This window comes from Anarrhichthys ocellatus, unplaced genomic scaffold, assembly GCF_004355925.1.
Source record: "Anarrhichthys ocellatus isolate YVR2014 unplaced genomic scaffold, GSC_Weel_1.0 scaffold24, whole genome shotgun sequence".
Taxonomy (NCBI): Eukaryota; Metazoa; Chordata; class Actinopteri; order Perciformes; family Anarhichadidae; genus Anarrhichthys; species Anarrhichthys ocellatus.
In genome coordinates, this window is record NW_022280054.1 from 5,073,625 (window position 1) to 5,091,364 (window position 17,740).

A 17,740-nucleotide genomic window follows, 5' to 3' on the forward strand; every position below is an offset into this window, starting at 1 on the left:
CACAAATATTTATACACACACATATACACAGTGATACACAGTAATTTTATGAAGCTAGATATGCTCATATTTATACTTTTGATATCTCAGGCAAGACTATGTTGCTCCAAATAGAATGTGAACATGAACGGACATCCTGCCCAAGTCAATACCTGTTCATAGAGCTGCACAAGAGACCCAGACAGCTGGTGTGTTTTTCCTGTGCTGGCCCAGGACGCCTGGCTGCCCAGGCTATGCTGGAGAACTGGCTGCAGGTATGCTGAGTAGATAGTCTGCAGCTGCTCCTTGTCTGGATAGCTAAATGCAGAGGCAAAGAGGCAGAGAAACAGATGGATGATGGAAAATAAAAAAAAGAGAGAGGGTCAGGGTTAGAGGGACACCAACAGTGAAACAGAGACATGATGGAAACATCACGAATTTAGATGCATGGAAATACATAATGTAATTGCAGGCTGTTTGGCAATGTGTAAAGTACATTTGCACCATACTTACTCTATAGTGCAGACACGTACTATAGATGAGAAGCGAGAGTTGAGTGAATGGCTCCCTACAGCACCCCCTGTTGACATGGAGGCCACCACCTGGATGTTCTCAAGACTCACCCACTCCAGGTTTTCATCATAGAATCCCTTATATGTCAAAACCTTGAGGAGAGACAGGGAGAGAAAGAGATGAGAGAGAGAGAGAGAGAGAATCATCCATCCTTCATTCACTACTTTGTTCACTTCTTTGTCTTTTTGTTCATGTGTCCTCTACCTGTTGCAGGAAGGCAGTGAGGTTGCTGGTCCCCCATTTGTCAGGTTTTGGTAGGTTGATGTCTTTTAGGTAGAGCACCAGGTTCTCACAGTCTTTGGGTCTAAAGACTCGGCCGGTGTTTGAGCTGAGCAACAGGCAGGTCTGACCGAGCTTCTGGAGCACATGGCGAGATGAGGTCTGGGCACTGCAGTGAACCACGGCGACTTGGGTGGACCGCAGCCGGGAGAAGGCGTAGCGCAGGAGCATCCTTGACAGAAAATAACAAATAGAAGAAAGGTCAAGAAACACACAGGCACTGTGAAGATGTGGCCAGACAGGGCCTAACAAAGTCAGACACATTTATAAATGCCGTAACTCTTATACATGTCATATATGTTTAGGATGGTGCCAGGACCGCAGGAGGGTCACTTAGGATCTAGAGAACAATTTTCGTCAGAACAGACCCAAGGGTGCATAAAGAAAGAGAAAATAATTGGAAAGTAAATGATGTGCATGTGTATGTAAATTAATTAGATGTTCTTTTATCAGAAGACTAAGCTGACAAACTCAGTGCCTCATTGCCACCGTGACCTTTCAGACGAGAGTGAGGCAAAACAAGAGGATGGGAAAGGGAGACATTGAGTGAGACTAAAAGGCAAACTTAGTAAGCCTTGTTCCTCAAAGCCCTGCGGAGGGAAGCAGTTACATTTGAGGAAAAACGACACACCAGACACGCATGCACTACGCAGATCTGAGTCTTATTCTTGTCAGTGCCTTTACACGAAAGGTCAAGTCTTGAATTAAAGAAGCTTTGATATCAGTGGTGATTGTGTGCTTCTTGTATCATTTTAATTGTCCACATTTGAAAGCCTCTGCCTCAGAAGCCATAATCCTTTCACTGTGACCTCACTAACCCTGCAGACCAACAGGAGCTTTGCCGAGAACAGAAACTGCCACTTTATAATATTAAACAATCATGGCAATGCTGTTAAATGAGTGAATGTGAGATAATGTAATAGTTGATGAGTTCAGTACATTTGAATAGGTGGTTTCAAAGTCTGTATTTTTGTGTTTTCTGTGCGCGCATGCATCTCTGCATGTGTCTGTAATTACCCCTTTCCGCAGCCCTCCGGCCCCACCACCATGAAGGGCTGCCTGTGCGGAGCTGTGAGCCATGGGGAGAAGCAGTGCAGACCTCTTTGCATGTCTGGAGTCTCGATAACAGGTAGCGTGTGTGCATGAGAGAGCTGTTCCAGTGAGAGACCCTCGGGACGATGGAATGTGTAGGCTGCTAGACTGCCGCTGTCAGAGTCATAGTAGGTATCTAGGGGTTTTTTGGTGTCTGGTGGACTTTCCCTGGCCCAGCTCAGCAACTACAGAAGTACAAAAAGAACAAGGGAAAAAATATTCAGACCAGGGCTGATCTTTCTGAGTAGTGGCGTAGTGGCATTGCAGACATTCCGCAGCAGGTGCATATCCTGTGTAAGCACTTGAATGATGGATGACTCATCCCTCATTTTTTTTATCAGTAACAGCTGAGACCACTTACTGTAAGAAACAAGTTTTAAGTTTGAGTCATGAATACAATTTGAATACTAAAACTGTTCTTACAGTCACCATCTGCCCATACAAAAAAAAAACAGAGGTCCTCACCTCTTTGGCAAACTCCTGTCTTGTTTTGAGGTTGAGGTTTCCTCCCAAACCTCTAAGAAGACCAACGATGAACTGACCTCTCTCTGCAACAGCACTTAGGTGTGACAGACCATTGAAGACTGTACCCACCAGACTAGTCTCCACCACAAAGTCATTCTGATGGAAGGAGAGAAGAAGAGAAGGGTATTTACAAGTTGGGATTAAAAATGGAATTGAATTAATTAAAAAACAAAGATTTGGGTTTTTTTGTGAATTCATCACACTCTTATGACGTCAGCATTTAAATCTATTATGATGACCACTGGTCAGTATACGTGGAGGTCATTTATTCATTTATGTCAGAAAGTGTTTTAAAAATCAGCACAATGACACAGTTTGACTGTTTTTGAGCCAGTGTGTAGAAGTAGGATCGGGCAAAGTTGACCTGTTTGATGACCCAGTCCAGGGCTCGTTGGAAGTAGTCTGCCAGCCAGTTTTCCAGGTTACTGCAACACTCCTCTGGCTGACCCCTCAACCACGACTTAAGCAAGGCACCCACATCAATGTCCTCATCGCTAAAGTTACAAGTCGGAAAAGAGGAAGGTAAAAACAGTGAGACGAGCCAGATGAACAAGATGGAATTTGGTGCACTTGAAACCCTGTCTGCATAGGCTGACTGACCTGAGAAAGATCATTCCCATGCGGGATATGGTGGCTGGTGAGGCACAGCTAAGGTCATGAGTCTCAAACAGGAAGTTAACATGGGGACCGAACTGGATGCGTTCTCCACTAGGCATGGTCAACAGCCGGTTATCATCGAGCACAGAGTTCAAACTCTCGATCCACTCTGGGTCGATGTCGCCGTCGCACACAATCCATGAGCTCACCCCTAGAAAATACAAAAACACATATAGATATATATACATACGTACATACAGTCAGCATCAATATATATTGCAGTATAGCAAACGTAGACCACTTTAGGCAAACTGTATCCATTCCCAGTAAAGTTTACTGGTCAATTTGAACTTTTCCAGTTACAGTAGACTTCATTCCAGTTGTCAAAGACCACCAGTGAGCTATATGCACCATTGGTGTCTCTTTCTTACCGTGTGGTTCTCTGACCACATTCCTGGCACTATGTGTGAGGACGCCATCCGCCCATTCTCTGGTGTCCATGTCTATATGTCCCAGCAACTGTTGTCTGGGCATGGCCTTCGGATTCATTGTGTACTGCTTCACCTACAAAAATACAGCATTAGTTGAAGATGGCACACAAGATTGGGGAAGATTTTTTTTAAACTGACCCATAAACTCTGGAATAATTGCTTTTCATACAATAATATGTAAATTTACAGCATTTTGAATGATTTTTAAGTTTCATCTTAAACTAGGTGTTGTAAGTGTACAGTATTCCTTGCTGTATATAGATCCAGGTAGGCAGTTTGTCTCTTGCTCACCACTTTGCCCGTCTTGCTGAGAGCAGCCCTAAGCATCCTCCAGAGTGTAGACTTTCCTGCTCCACTTGGCCCTACGATGACTACACCCATACGTTGCCTCAGCTGTTCATTCAGCTCCAATGCTTTCTTCAGCTGGAAAAAAGAGAGGAGGAACAAAAAAATCTGCAATTAAAATATGATTTTTTTCTACCGTCTTCCTAACAAACTATCCAACTGCTGTGTCTCAGTGCTAATGTTAAAGCCTTTTTGCAGTATAGAGTGATCCCAAACACTGAACGAGGACCAGGTGACATCATGTATCATGGTAATAATATTTGTATACTCCGCTAATTAATAGATTACTTTATCCACACACACCTGGCTGGGTATAAGTTCCATCCGTGCCTCCTTGAAGACTTGTTCCAGTGCATGCATTAGTACCTCGTCCTCCACATCGGTGAAAATAACTCCAGAGAAGACATCTTTTACCAGAGCATCAAACCGGGAGATATCGGCAAACGTCAGCTTGGACATGGTGTTCAGCCTCAAAGCCTGCACCACCAGACTACTCTCCTGAACTGCATGTAGACGAAAAAGATTGATTTATTCATCATTCCAATCTGAATTAGGATATGATCACAAATATGAAATTGTTAATTACTGATGAAAGAAGAGAACAACACAAAAACACCAGGTCATGACTTGTATAGACATTGTTATTTTGCTCTTGCACATGCCCCGTTATAAATGTGCTGATTACTAAAGCCTGTAATGCAGTGGTTCTCAAACTTTTTCTGTCGCGCCCCACTTTGGAGGAAGAAAAATGTGCATGCCCCACCGCCCCAACAGAATTGTAACAAAATGGTCTATGTTGAATTTTTATTGAAATAACATTTCCGTTATCCTCCGTCTGTGCTTTTTCAAATAATAAAATAAAGAAACTTGCAATCACTTTTAAGTAAACCAGATTGCTCCATCAGACAAAAACTAATAAAATGTGCAATCACTTTGTTAGAACAATGCAAATAAAGTTATATATGTGCAATAAAGAACTACAATTTGGCAAAAAATAGCTTATTGCAATTGGCTGCAATTAACCTGTTTTGCACTAAACATCTTTTCAAGATAACAATAAAGTGCAACCTGTGAAAAACTAAACAAAACAAGTTGAAATATTTGGCTATAAAGAGTTTTACACTGCATTTTGCTTGCGGTATTCATCAAGTTTCCTCTGAAAGAACTCCAGTGGCTTATTGACGTGAGTGGGGTGTAATGTCTCCAAGTGTCTTTTTAATTTGTTGGGTTTCATACTATCCGCTGCTAGAGTTTTCAGACATAAAACACAGACTGGTCTCTCCTCATCTCCTACCGCGTTCACTGTGAAACCCAGAGCAAGATAGGTGTCATCATATTTTCTTCTTGGCTGCTTGCTGTTCGTCTCGGATGCATCGCTTGCGGTTGCTTTTCTGTTCCCGCCTGCCAAATGTCTCTTCATTTTGAACACTAAGCCACACATGTGAGTCGCCAAGGATCATGGCCGTCGCGCATGCGCAAGTGTAACCTTTTAACGGCGTAACGTAAACATTTACATGAAAGTACAGGCATTTCGCCATGTATTTATTAATTAATTAAAAAAATAAATAAATAAAAAAAATTTAAATTCTGCATTTCCCCCTGCGCCCCACGTGTAATACCACCGCGCCCCACTAGAATGAGAAGAGAGACAGTGTGGGGGGGGGGAGTATTGAAAAGCAGGGGCATGACAGCGAGATGGGGGTGAGAAACGGAGAGCAGCGAGTGACAACAAGTGGGTCGATAGTGGTATCGACAGCCAGGTATCAGAGAGAGTGAAACAATGAAACAACAGGTCAGAAGGAGGTGAGGTAAGGTGGTGAGGGAAGGAGGTACTAAAGGGGCCAACAACAGAACTCTGGCGTGTTTGGGAACGAGAGAAAGGAGACGGGCAAAAGTACAGACAAGCGAAATGCCCAAGGGAGGGAAAGTGTTTAAGTAGATTTCAATTGATAGTATGTCAGTATTGGAGGTTTTAGAGGGCAGGGACGACAGGAGGCGGTCAGTGAAAGTGCTGGTCAATAGAGTCTTCTGATGTACACTCATGTACAAAGAGATTATCAAAACATTTTGTAGCGTGACCCTGTTGTGTATAAGCATTTCTCAGTGCAACCTTTTCAGTACTTCTCAGGGTACACGTTATAGAAAAATAAAATGTAGACATTAATATGTTGTAAATCTTCATATATATTACATGACAGTATAGTGATGATTATTCTGCCTTTGTACCGCAGTGAAGACATGTCAGACCATGTCATTTTCAGTAGCTCTCATTATCAGTTCTCAATACTGGCACTAGAAGACTCCTGACCCATGAAGTGTGATGAGTAACATTGCAAAAAACTGTTGCTCAAATATGTATTGATTGTGCATTCTGCTGGTGTTTTATGAAGTCAAAAGGATCGATCCACTGAGAACATTACATTTTTCAGTAGATCTGGTATTGGGCAATAGTATTAGCTTACTGCAGACGGACCACATCGGCGTATATGTCGGCCGAGCTAGGTCAGAGGTCATTTAGAATTCAGAATTAATGACATGTGATTGTAGATCCTGACGTGTTGCAGTGTATTTTGCTAAATAAATCCTGTTACTCTGCATTAGTCACATTTGTCAAATACACTCTCCATTCATACATGTTTGCATCTGTATGTGTTGCATTGTGATACACAAGTTATGGGGCTGTGTGTCTTTTGGCAGCAATGAATGTGACTCGAGGTAATGGCCAAAGAGCCACCCGCTTTCTCCAAACTTCCCTGTCACTCTCCACTATTGGAAAAAAAGCCTCACAGAAATATTGTACCTTAAAATAACAAAAATAGCCCGAGGGGATCTTACTCTTGTCCTTGTCAAGACTCCGCCTCTGCTGCTGCAGCAGACTGCCACAGGCCTTCAGCACCGTCTTCAGAGCACGCAAACCCCAGTCATAGTGCTGCTGGGGAGTCAACAGTTCCCTGGACGCAGCACACATAAAGGCACATTTTCACACATATTCAAACAGTCTGAATCGACTGTAGTGCCGGCTGTGGTGCTAAGGGGAGGGAGTACAACTTATCGACAAAATCAATACACCGCAATAGACTGTAGTGGCAGAGTAAGGCATTTTGAATAAATGTAACCCTCAGATTATGATTTGGTTTGGAACACAAACAAAAACATTTAGTAAACACACAGACAAAAAGACCCGGTTGATGAGACAGGTCACACATAATTAGCTAGTTGATGATTCTTTAACCTGTAAAAGATTTCATATTCCACTTCATCCAACCTCAACCCAAACCGAAAAAAATGAATTTCTACCTGGCCAAGTTGAAGATTGCAACTAGTTTTTGGCCCAGGATTTCTCCATTTTTGAAGCCTTCAGAATAGAGGATGACCTCAGCAATGAGCTCATTGTCTGGCCTACTCATGGCCACAGGCCTGAACAGCTGCTTTAGGTTGTCTGGAAGCTTCTGTCGGCCTCCATAGCCTTTTCCTGCCGGGTTCAATGTGATAAACACTCCAGAGTTTGGGTCCAATTCCACCTGAAGGATGAAGAGAAGTATAAGTAGTTATTCTCATTAATAATATGTTATTTACTACAGTAGCATGAATCTAGTTTCATTGATTGCTTGATGTGGATAAATGCATAACTGATTCATTGACTGACTGAAAACCTGCACTGTGTGTGTTCAGTATGTGTGTTTGTCTGCATCTTTTCTTATTCACAAACCTCCTTCCCCAGCAGTTCACATGCGTTTTTGTGATGTTTAAGGGAGTCTTGAATGGCCTGAATCTGCATAGAAACTGCAGACAACACAGCCTCCTCTAAGCGGTTAAACTCGTCAAAGCAGCCCCATGCTCCACACTTGACCAAGCCCACGAAGATTCGTCCCATTGACTTCACATCAATACCCTGAAAAACAGACACATTCTCAATAACCAGTCTTGTGTTGTGTTGTGTTTGTCTGTGTGGTCAGAAATGTTCATTGCATATTTGTGTTTATTCATTTATACCTCATCACAGTTGAATACCAGCACTTGGCGTCCGAACAGCCCACCCAAAGCTTTGACCGACTCAGTCTTGCCTGTGCCAGCGGGCCCATAGGGGTTCCCCCCGAGTCCCATCTCCATGGCCTGGGTCAGAGTCAGGTAACACTTATCAGTCAGTGGAGTGTGCACCAGCTTAGCCGCATTGCCCTGGGAGACAGGAGAGGTAGGGTGAAAAAAGTGAGCAATAAAGACCTTGACAGAAACACAGTGAGATAGCCAGACAGAAGTTAAGATATGGCGAGTGAGGGAAGGATGGAAGGGGCCGCAGAGGATAAAGGCAAAGAGACAGATGAAGGATTAAGGGAGAAAGGAATGAAAAGCAAATGAAGAACAGGCAAAGCAAATGAAAACGAGTGAGACAGAGTCTCGCTTGTGGTGTTTTAAAGGAACTGCAGAGGAGAAATAAAGCGAGGCATCTTCAGTTCATCTCATCTCTGCATAAACAGTGCCCCCTGAAGGTAGAAAATAAGAATTTCAACGATATTACTGGCACAGTACATCTTTTGTGATCTCCTCACTGAGTAACAAGATGGCAATTACTCACAACACTCAAGATCCCGTACCATTATCATTATCATCTTAAGTTATTTAAGGGATTGTGACAGCATCATGGGAGGTGCTTGGAATGGCTCATAACCTGCATAATCAAGCTGAGCTGTCATCATGTTGGCTCTTTAAATGATTTAGCCACTATAATAAAGGCTTTTTGATTTTTCCTTCCTTGTTGTTACTTGCTTTTATATTTTGGAGCGCCAGGGTTGCCTTCCTGTTTATCCTGTGTTCCCCCCACCCCCCCCCCCCACATCTTTGATCAACGGCTGACAAAGTAACCAATCATTCTCTTTCCCAGTAACACCAGACCTTGAATTTCACCGGCAGGAAGCTTTGGGCAGAACTATCTATAACTCATCAAGCATGTACAGATGTGTATGGGTGCCTGTTACTACATTGTGTGACACTAGTGTGATACAACAAGTGACCACCATTAGTCACCATTTAGTCATTTATCAAGTGAAAATACACATTTTCTAATTACACAAATTAGTTGCCTCACAAATAAGCTGATGTTTGGCACTTTCCACCCTTTCAGGTCAGTGAAGATTGAACACCAAGTAAGCAGATTCAATTACCACTTGAGTTTTTTTTATATATATATTTTATAGTGTGAATGATCAGAAAAAAGTTAAAAAGGTTAACTGCAGCCCAAGAAACATAAGTGTGTCTTTTCTGTGTGTCCATTTGGTCAATTTTGAAGGAAGAGTGCATCAAACGTCTATCTACATGTCAACACACCTGGTATTCATATGTATAGCTGAACTGTGCATCCACCATATGTATGAGGCAGCATTTGTCTGCTCCCATGTAGAAGCGAAGCTGTTTCTTCCAGGCCCAGGCATCGGGGCTGGTAACTCCTGCCTGGTTAAGTTGCTTCACCACACTGACGTTGTGAATAATATCCAGAATCAAGGCCTTCAGCTTCAGCTGCAGGACACTGGACTCTGTAAGACATGCAATATCAGGATGGCAGAGTTGGTAAAGTTGTGCAAATAACAAACTTAATTATAAATGAGGGTCACTTTTGTAAATGTCATAACCAGTAGTCAACCTGGTCAAACCAATAAAGAATACATACGCACCGGAGTAAACAGTGAATTATCAAATATTATACACTGTGCTGTATAAACCTACCCCTGTTGGTTCAAAGCAAAAACTTTACATTCAATTTCTCTGCCTCCCTTTCTTTGAACAATTACATGAAATATGTAAAAAGTAATTACTACTTTACTTCGTGTTCTGGGCTCAATAACCCAAAGTCTTGAGGTAGTCCCAACAGGTCGCTTGTTTTGCTGCTTTGTTGTGAATAAATGGTTCTATTGTAAGCAGACAGAATGGCAATGGGCTTTTTGTTACCATAAAACAGTCGTGTTTTACAGCTGCTTAAAAGAAAAATGCAGGATTGAATCAATCGGTGGGAAGAATAAACGGAACCCCTCGCTGTGTAAACGACCAACCACTTAGAGAGGGAAACCTTGCTATGACATGAATACAGCCACATTAATATTCTGGAAAGTCAATATCCCTGACCTATGAATGCATAAAAATGACATAAAAAACATTAAAAAAAGTTTTTAAAAAAAAGTAGCCAAATGAACACCATCTTGTCCTGTCTCTCTGCCAGAGGCCTGTGTCAGAGGAGATCACGCTCACTCCCCACCTGGGTTTATAGCCCATTTATGTGGACTGGGTAGTTCAATTATCTTTCCTGCCATTACTTTAGCTACTTTAATCAGCACTGCCACTCCAAAGCCTCTTCAGTCTACCTGGCTGTTTTAGGGAGCCAGTCATTTAATGAGATATTATGGAAATGGGTTCAATTTCAAGTGAGTATTGATGGTAGAGTTTTGAATGCAAGACAGTCACAAAATGAACCATATTATCTGCAATTATGATAACCTGCAACGCAGCACTGTGCTGAAATATTTGATATTAAAAAAAAAAAAAAAAATGTAAAAAAAATAAGTAACTGATGAGGAGAATTGGCGATAGTAACACTTTGTGCAGTTGAAACGAGCACTGTTTTCATAGATACATTTTCATGAGACAGAAATTTGGAATTTTGCAGCAATGTACCGTGAAATGATGCCACTTCCAGGGTTATGGAAGAGCTTTTCATCTCATGCATGAATAAGAAACGTTGATTTAAATTTAAAAGCCCTTTTTACAAATTGAAGTTCTGTGGAAAAACTCAGCTGTCATGTTTTATGTAGCCATATATTCAGCCCCCCCCCCCCCCCGCCCCCGCCCCCAAGACATTAAATTAGCCTGCAGGCTAGTGCATCTGCAGCTTGAAAGGGTACTGCCTCTAGAGTCTGACTGGCTATCAAGAGATTTACACAAGAGCAGTCATTTGGCATTAATCTCTCGGGCCTAAGCAACAACCCGTGATTTTGATCAGAGCTCAATCCTTCGAAACACAAGAGGGAGTCTGATAGTGTCACGAAAAAAGCAAGTCGTAAGTATCAAGCGTTTATAGAGCACGGCAAATTGGGGAGGTTGACATTATCAGGAATTTGATCACAAACCAAAAAAAAGCAGAAGAAAATGGGGATAAAAAGAGCAGGACAACCTCCTGAGCATCATTTAAAAATGTTAAACATGTCAGAGCCTTTAATGATCTCTTGACAAAAACAACATCACACAGGGTGCTGCTTCTTTCAGCTTCTCCTGTCTGAGTTTGTATCGGTCTCATGCGTCACAAGTTGTTTTGTCACCTCAATTTTGAATGACTTAGATACAGATCAGAGTTTAACATTTATTCAACATGCATGAAATGTGTCCAGGCCAATGTTTAAAAAGGCATTCATGCATTTTGGCCGCTGGTGGTCAGAAAAAGTCCAAAACGATCTGGCAGTCACACATCACCAGGCATCTAACTATAACGCATGGAATCTACGGGACACATCTATCAGTAGTGCGTTGTCTACACACTGGACAGTGTATTGAGAGGGAAGCCCTATTAACTGTGATAGCGCTGAACGGCATGCTGGGTACAGCTTGTTCCCCGTCGCTTGCTTCAATATTAACTGCTACACCGCCGAACGACATGCTGAGTACAGCTTGCTCTCCGTGGCTCTATAAAGTACATTCAAGAACAGATAAGAGAAAGAGAAACCTGACGGACAGACCAGAGATGAACGGGACATACAGTATTTATTAGTGATTTTCCAGGGAACCCTTCATCCGATCCACTTCACATTTGGCAAGCGTGTTGCTCAGGACCCAAGGAAGTGCAGTGTCAAGTGTGTGTGAAGCGGTTCTCGAAAGTTATACCGGCCTCTTCTAAACAGGCACGTTTTGAACTGCACTAGTATTACTACCTTCTAAAGTTGCTGTGGCTAACATGTTAGCATACTCAGAGTGTGTTCAGACTGAATTTGAAGCCCATTTTTAGAGGCAGCACATATAAAGTCATTGAAAAGATGGGAGTTGACACAAACAGAGGTCAAGACAGATCCACATGAGCAACTTGAACAACAAGCTACAGCTGACATCTTTAAAGTCAGTACATTGAAGTTACACCGGTCTGAGACTGACGCAAATAAATTCACCAATGCATACACACACACACACACACACACACAAACAGAAGTACCTGTATTAGCGTGATCGTCAGAGCTGGTTTCCACCGTAGTGTAGTGCTCTAATTTGGCATTGAGTTCCAGCTCCAACTGATGCAAATGTTGCTCTTTTAGAGCTCTTTCCACGTCTTCAGTAAACTGGATTTGCTCAGCCAGACACAGAATCTAAACCAAAAATAAGAAAGTTCAGACACGTCAGCGTAATTAAGATGTTTTTTTCACATCCTGGGTCACAAATTACTGACATACAGTATGTGGTCTTGGATCTCAACTTCAACTAAGTATTGTGGGTTGTGTAGAAAGTGTGTGTGTACCTGTGATGGGTAGCAGGAGGGGTCCACCTCTCCTTTCTTCCCTGCAGATATGCATTCAAACAGCAGGTGCTTCAGAGTCTCCTTCATTTCCACAGACAGCTCACTTAGCCACACCTAGAAAGACGGACAACAGTTCACACAGAGCTACAAATAAAAACAGCGTACTGTACATACGAAGCTGGAAAGTGTGTCATCAATTATACTCTACATCCAACACAGAACATATAGCATATACATTCTTACAAAACTTACCTCCACGAGGCTGGAGATGCGTATGAGGTTTCTGAGTGGTACAGTTTCTCCTTCCAAAGAGCACATGGCAACAATGTGCTGGCACTGCTCATCAAACACAACACTGTGGATGCCTAAATGGACAATACGCACGCAGATTATCGTCACTGTCCGACAGATTATGCCGTGATACAAGGGATACGAGGATGATGAGAGGAGAGCCGAGCAAAAGGATAACAGCGTGGAGAAACAGAAATGAGCACAGTATAAGAAAAAAGACAAGCGCATAGAAAAGAACAGGGGTTTCTGACCTGCAAAGAGTTTCCTGAGATGTGACTGGATGACAGTCGGGTTGGTTGCCTGACCAAGAATCTCTAACAGATCATCATCTCCTATGAAATAGAACCGTGGAAAGGCAGAGCGCTTCTCCTGCGACAACCACACACAATAAAAAAAAAGTTGTGATATTTAACACTCATACTGTACTGTATGTAGTCTTTGCGTACAACAATGTATGTGTGTGTGTGTACCTCCAGGAACTCATTGAGTGACTTCTGGCAGCGCTGCAGCTGGTCCAGTATGGTGACCAGAGAGTTTCTGATGCCAGCCCTTGAGCTCAGAGAAACAACTCTGTTGTCTCTCTGAATGTCTGACATTATGGACCTGTTACACAAATAGAGACCGTGTTGTGTTACTGAATGTGGATAAAACACATTCTCCCTGTAATACAAATGATATCTGTCCATTTATCCCAGAAAAAGACACACCTACTGTTATACTGAATATTAAGCATACTAAACCTGAACGTTTGAACAGAAAATTAATAATAAATCAAAACAAAACAATGTGCTGTGGAGCAAGAAAAAATGTACAATCAGTATGGGATGTAGGAACAACAGTGGATATAGAATGAAACAATGACTGAGGTTTAAATGCCAACTTTAAGCTTAAATGTGAGGTTGTTCCACATACAATGGATAGTGCTTCGTTATAGACGGGGAGTTTCTGGGAAAGGGAAATGTGCCTGCTATCGCTAGGTCAAATTTAAAAGATCCACATTTGACCTACATTACTCTGGCTGACAAACAATTTACAATACAGAGCAACAGCTCTCTGGATGTGACACACACACACACAGAGAGAGAGAGAGAGAGTACCTGAAGTCTTCATCAACACGTTTGAAGCGGGCCTCCTCCCGGGGCAATGCCCCTCGTCCAAAAATGGGCTCTAGATAAACCCAACGCCTCTGGATGGCATTCAGACTCAGCAGGTACTCGTCTAAGTCTGATAGACGGACCTCCCACAAACTGACCTGTACACACATAGACCAAAGATTTAACATCGGCTAGAGCTGCTTCATTACGGATTTGTAAACAACAAATAACTAAAAATTTGCAATCATTCGATTGAGTAAACACATACTGCATCTTTAATAAACAGAAAGGCTGGGGAGATTTAAAAATAAAGCAGTAAAGATTATAAAAGCGTATTGGTAGATTTGTTTGACCTAACCTTGTCTTGGAAGCTGCGGTAGTAGGGCGAGTCTTTCAGAGACTGCAGCAGACAGCGGTTATCTCCCACCTGAACGGGCACAGAGTGGTGATAAAGCCAATGTTTGATAATCCTCATCAATTTGTTTAATGGTGCCAGTAGATATGCATTCCCATGCCTTCCAAGTCCATCCATCAAGTGGTCACTTTTAGTGACCTGTCTGAAATAATGATTATCAAAAGCAATTTTTTTTAAAAAGGGAAATTTAGAGAACAGCTGAAGGAGTTTTCAAAAGTTTTCAAAAGCATTGCTCTGCATGCAGACTTCACTTTTGTATACTGTCTCATTATTATGCTGAAAGTCCAGCGTTTTGGCTCACACCTCACAGGGCAGCTAATTAAGTACTGTTCAAGAGAGGATTTCTTCAAAATGGGTTCAATAATTGCAGATTTAATTAAATATTCAGTGGTGTGCCGAAACTCCCAGCAGTTAGATCTGAAAAGCACATCAAGGCTATTTGTGCTTGGCCTAATAAAATTATGAAAATATTAAGCCCTCACACTGTAACTGCTGCGTTAAACTGCTTAGCAAATATTTGAGTGCATCAAAGTTAACATTTAAATTTATCTTCCTCTGCCTGCATTAAACTTTACGGCATTCTGTCTTTAGTTAGCCAAGGCTCAAGAAGACTTACCCTAAGTCTGCGTGACATCATGCAGTAAGTGTTTGTTTTGTGTTGATATACAGCGCGTGAGTCCACATCTGTTTGTTTCGGTGTGCTTGTGCGTCTACCTGGTTGACTATATCCTTCCAGTCCTTGATGAGGGTGAGAGTGCGCCGGCTGCTGTCCGTGTACTCCGTCAGGTTGAAGGTAGCTGCAGCTCCCCACAAATCCAGCTCCCTCAGTGCTTCTCTGACTGTCACCTCAGCCTGAGCACGACTGTTCAGGTCCTAAATACAAGAGCGTGCGCACGCACACACACACACACACACACACACACACACACACACACACACACAAACGTCATATACATTTATCCTATAAGACCCACCTGTATTACTTCTCTGGACTTAATGTTTATAACCATAAGGATTAATATGTTTTGATAAATCATAGCCGCATACTTAAAAAGGCCAAACTAAATATGAGCAATTTCCAGAAGTGTGTGTCCCTATAGAAGTGTAGGCTTCCCCCCTGTATGTATTTGCATAAGTGTGTGCCCACATACCTTAAGCTCCAAAGCCTTTTCTACGATGGTGTTCGCCACACCGAGGAGGTCATTAAAGGTGAGTCTCTCTAAAGTTGTCCCTCTTGGAAGGCCAAGCAAACGGAACATGTCCAACCAATGGTCTTGGGACAGGTGCTCCCCACGCACATATTTCAGCACTGGCACCAGGTTCTAGACATGCAGATGAAAAAATGTGAAAATAAAGGATGTGAGATCTACAGTCATATCAAATCTTGTGTCAAAGAAAAAACTTTAACCATTCATCTACAGTTTTTCCAACACGGATGCTTTCTTTTTTTTCTTGTTTGGTATAGTTACAAACAGTATATATTCAGAACCGTGTCATCTGCTCAACATGTTATGGTCCCCAGAGGTTAAACCCTTTTGATTTTGATGATCGTGTAACCTTTCTTCTAGTGTCACACACAAAAAGCTTCTACTTACACAAAATGTATTGCATTAAGCTGATTGTCGTGTCATTTTCTGAACAAAAGTATGTCACCCAAAAGAAGAAGCCTTCTGAATTTGGTGATTGCTCTCCCATTATACTACACTGACTAATATTTTAACACCCTTACAGGCTGAACAGCTGAATTGTCAGTAAATCATCCAAAACTCATTGTCGAGTGTAATAAACATTGTAGCCTTTAAGTCCTGCTCGAGGGTCTTGCTTAAGATTTTGAGGCGCGTTCCTTCAAAACACATGAAGAATGATGATTATGTTATTCCCCCGACTGTACTACTGTCTACCTTGTATTTGTCCACTTCGCCTTGCAGCTTAACAGACATGACAGTAGGCTGCTCCAGCTTCCTAAGTCTGTCCTGCCACGCAAACAGAAATTCCTCAAACGCATATGTCTTACTCCTGTAAAACAACAGAATCATACACATTAACACACAATTGAAAACAGAATAGTGACCAAAAAAAAGAGAAAACAATCCAAATCATGAAGATTGAGGTCCAGGTCTCAACTTAACCCCCTCCCTACCTGAATGTGATCCAGTCCTCTTGGGCCTTTTCTGTAAAGCCTTGTTGCCACTCCTCATACAGACCCCACATCTGGCTGTACTCTTCCATGTCTGTTTTTGTCTTTTCTGCCAGAGTGAAATCTGGAGAACCCAGGTCAAAATAGGCACAGTCCTCACTGAGGAGAGGAGAGAAGTCAAGCCTTCATTCAACAGTGCTGGCATGTGCAATTCAGGAGAGGCACTCATCATTAACTTATGTGTAAGACACACACTTTATATTTATTTGATTGTGCTGAGACCTCACATCTTGTAGGAAGAATATGAAACTTCACAAGTAGGAGAAGTTCTAGTCTGGGGCAGCAGGTGCCTCTGGCTGTAGTTTAATTGGGAGGTGGCCATGAATAAATATAGTATTTCTTCTCATTTCAGATTTGGTCTGCATCAGTAATAATACCGAGTAACTTCAAATAGAAAAATAGATCTCTAGATAAACAGAGAGCAGTAAGCCCAAGGACATTAAAAAAACGAAATCAAGACGCTGTTTCCTGTTGAGTCGCTAACTTTTACAGTGTATCTGAATCATTAGTTAGATTTATGGCTATAATCTCATCACATCAGATTTAGTAAAGCACAATCACACCAATATAAATTATTAATATTATTATTATTAGACGCTATTTTCTGGCCACAGCATAACCACATTTCATCGAACCACAGCGTGTTCTAAAAAGATGAATGCAATAAACATCCTTCAAAAAAGTATAAATACAGCACTTAAAAAATAAAAAAACGTACAGCAGTTTACTGCGCACAAGCTCGAGCTCCTGGAACTCTTGCTGCTTGTCTCTGATGGTCTGGAGGCACGCAACAAGGGCAGCATGATCACCCGTCTCAAGCATCTCATCTTTAGGCTTCAGCTGGTCCCAGCGGGCCTTGAACCTGTCAAGGTCCGCCCTGTAGGCGTCGATACGACCAGCAGCATTGCTTCGCATCACTTCCACCTAAAGGAGGAACAGGGCAAGAGAAAGCAAGTAGCACACAGCCAGAGAAAGAAAGGACGGGGTGATTTTGGGGGTAAATGGGCAAAGGAGAGGAAAGGTAGAACAGGAAAAGAAGAAGTCTCAAAAAGCTGCTGTTACAGAAAATCTTTGATAAGAATTTTTTTAGACATGATCCAACGTGTGTGTGTGTGTGTGTGTGTTTGTGAGTCACCTGATCTTTGATCATAAGCTGGTGGCTCTCCATGACAAGCTCCAGTTTGTCCCACTTGGCCCTCAGTGAGGACAGCGAGTCCAGGCCCCCCCCAGCCACTGCTCTCAGCAAGCGGTTCTTCTCCTCAGCACACTGGAACTGAGGTAGGATCTATACACATACATACAGTATACTATTAGTTCGTTTATTTACATTTCATGTCAAACATTTGGCGCATCGCATTTGGAATTACAAGACACTGTGTT

General features: G+C 42.2%; 1 protein-coding gene across 4 annotated transcripts in view; it reads right to left on the minus strand.

Moving 5' to 3' along the window:
* dync2h1 (dynein cytoplasmic 2 heavy chain 1) overlaps nucleotides 1-17,740 on the minus strand; it is a 94,301-nt gene that overhangs the window by 65,906 nt on the left and 10,655 nt on the right. For all 4 annotated transcript variants that reach the window (XM_031860491.1, XM_031860490.1, XM_031860492.1 and 1 more), the window contains exons 23-50: nucleotides 17,496-17,645; nucleotides 17,079-17,284; nucleotides 16,304-16,459; nucleotides 16,065-16,179; nucleotides 15,315-15,485; nucleotides 14,878-15,036; nucleotides 14,107-14,175; nucleotides 13,752-13,906; nucleotides 13,125-13,257; nucleotides 12,906-13,023; nucleotides 12,616-12,728; nucleotides 12,364-12,477; nucleotides 12,064-12,214; nucleotides 9,204-9,409; nucleotides 7,875-8,057; nucleotides 7,591-7,773; nucleotides 7,179-7,402; nucleotides 6,717-6,832; nucleotides 4,185-4,384; nucleotides 3,828-3,959; nucleotides 3,477-3,609; nucleotides 3,049-3,256; nucleotides 2,813-2,942; nucleotides 2,389-2,544; nucleotides 1,849-2,108; nucleotides 757-1,003; nucleotides 493-644; nucleotides 153-297 (exon numbers count right to left, since the gene is read on the minus strand). In XM_031860491.1, the coding sequence (XP_031716351.1) occupies nucleotides 153-297; nucleotides 493-644; nucleotides 757-1,003; nucleotides 1,849-2,108; nucleotides 2,389-2,544; nucleotides 2,813-2,942; nucleotides 3,049-3,256; nucleotides 3,477-3,609; nucleotides 3,828-3,959; nucleotides 4,185-4,384; nucleotides 6,717-6,832; nucleotides 7,179-7,402; nucleotides 7,591-7,773; nucleotides 7,875-8,057; nucleotides 9,204-9,409; nucleotides 12,064-12,214; nucleotides 12,364-12,477; nucleotides 12,616-12,728; nucleotides 12,906-13,023; nucleotides 13,125-13,257; nucleotides 13,752-13,906; nucleotides 14,107-14,175; nucleotides 14,878-15,036; nucleotides 15,315-15,485; nucleotides 16,065-16,179; nucleotides 16,304-16,459; nucleotides 17,079-17,284; nucleotides 17,496-17,645 (4,485 nt within the window). The remainder of the gene's footprint in view (nucleotides 1-152; nucleotides 298-492; nucleotides 645-756; nucleotides 1,004-1,848; nucleotides 2,109-2,388; nucleotides 2,545-2,812; nucleotides 2,943-3,048; nucleotides 3,257-3,476; nucleotides 3,610-3,827; nucleotides 3,960-4,184; nucleotides 4,385-6,716; nucleotides 6,833-7,178; nucleotides 7,403-7,590; nucleotides 7,774-7,874; nucleotides 8,058-9,203; nucleotides 9,410-12,063; nucleotides 12,215-12,363; nucleotides 12,478-12,615; nucleotides 12,729-12,905; nucleotides 13,024-13,124; nucleotides 13,258-13,751; nucleotides 13,907-14,106; nucleotides 14,176-14,877; nucleotides 15,037-15,314; nucleotides 15,486-16,064; nucleotides 16,180-16,303; nucleotides 16,460-17,078; nucleotides 17,285-17,495; nucleotides 17,646-17,740) is intronic.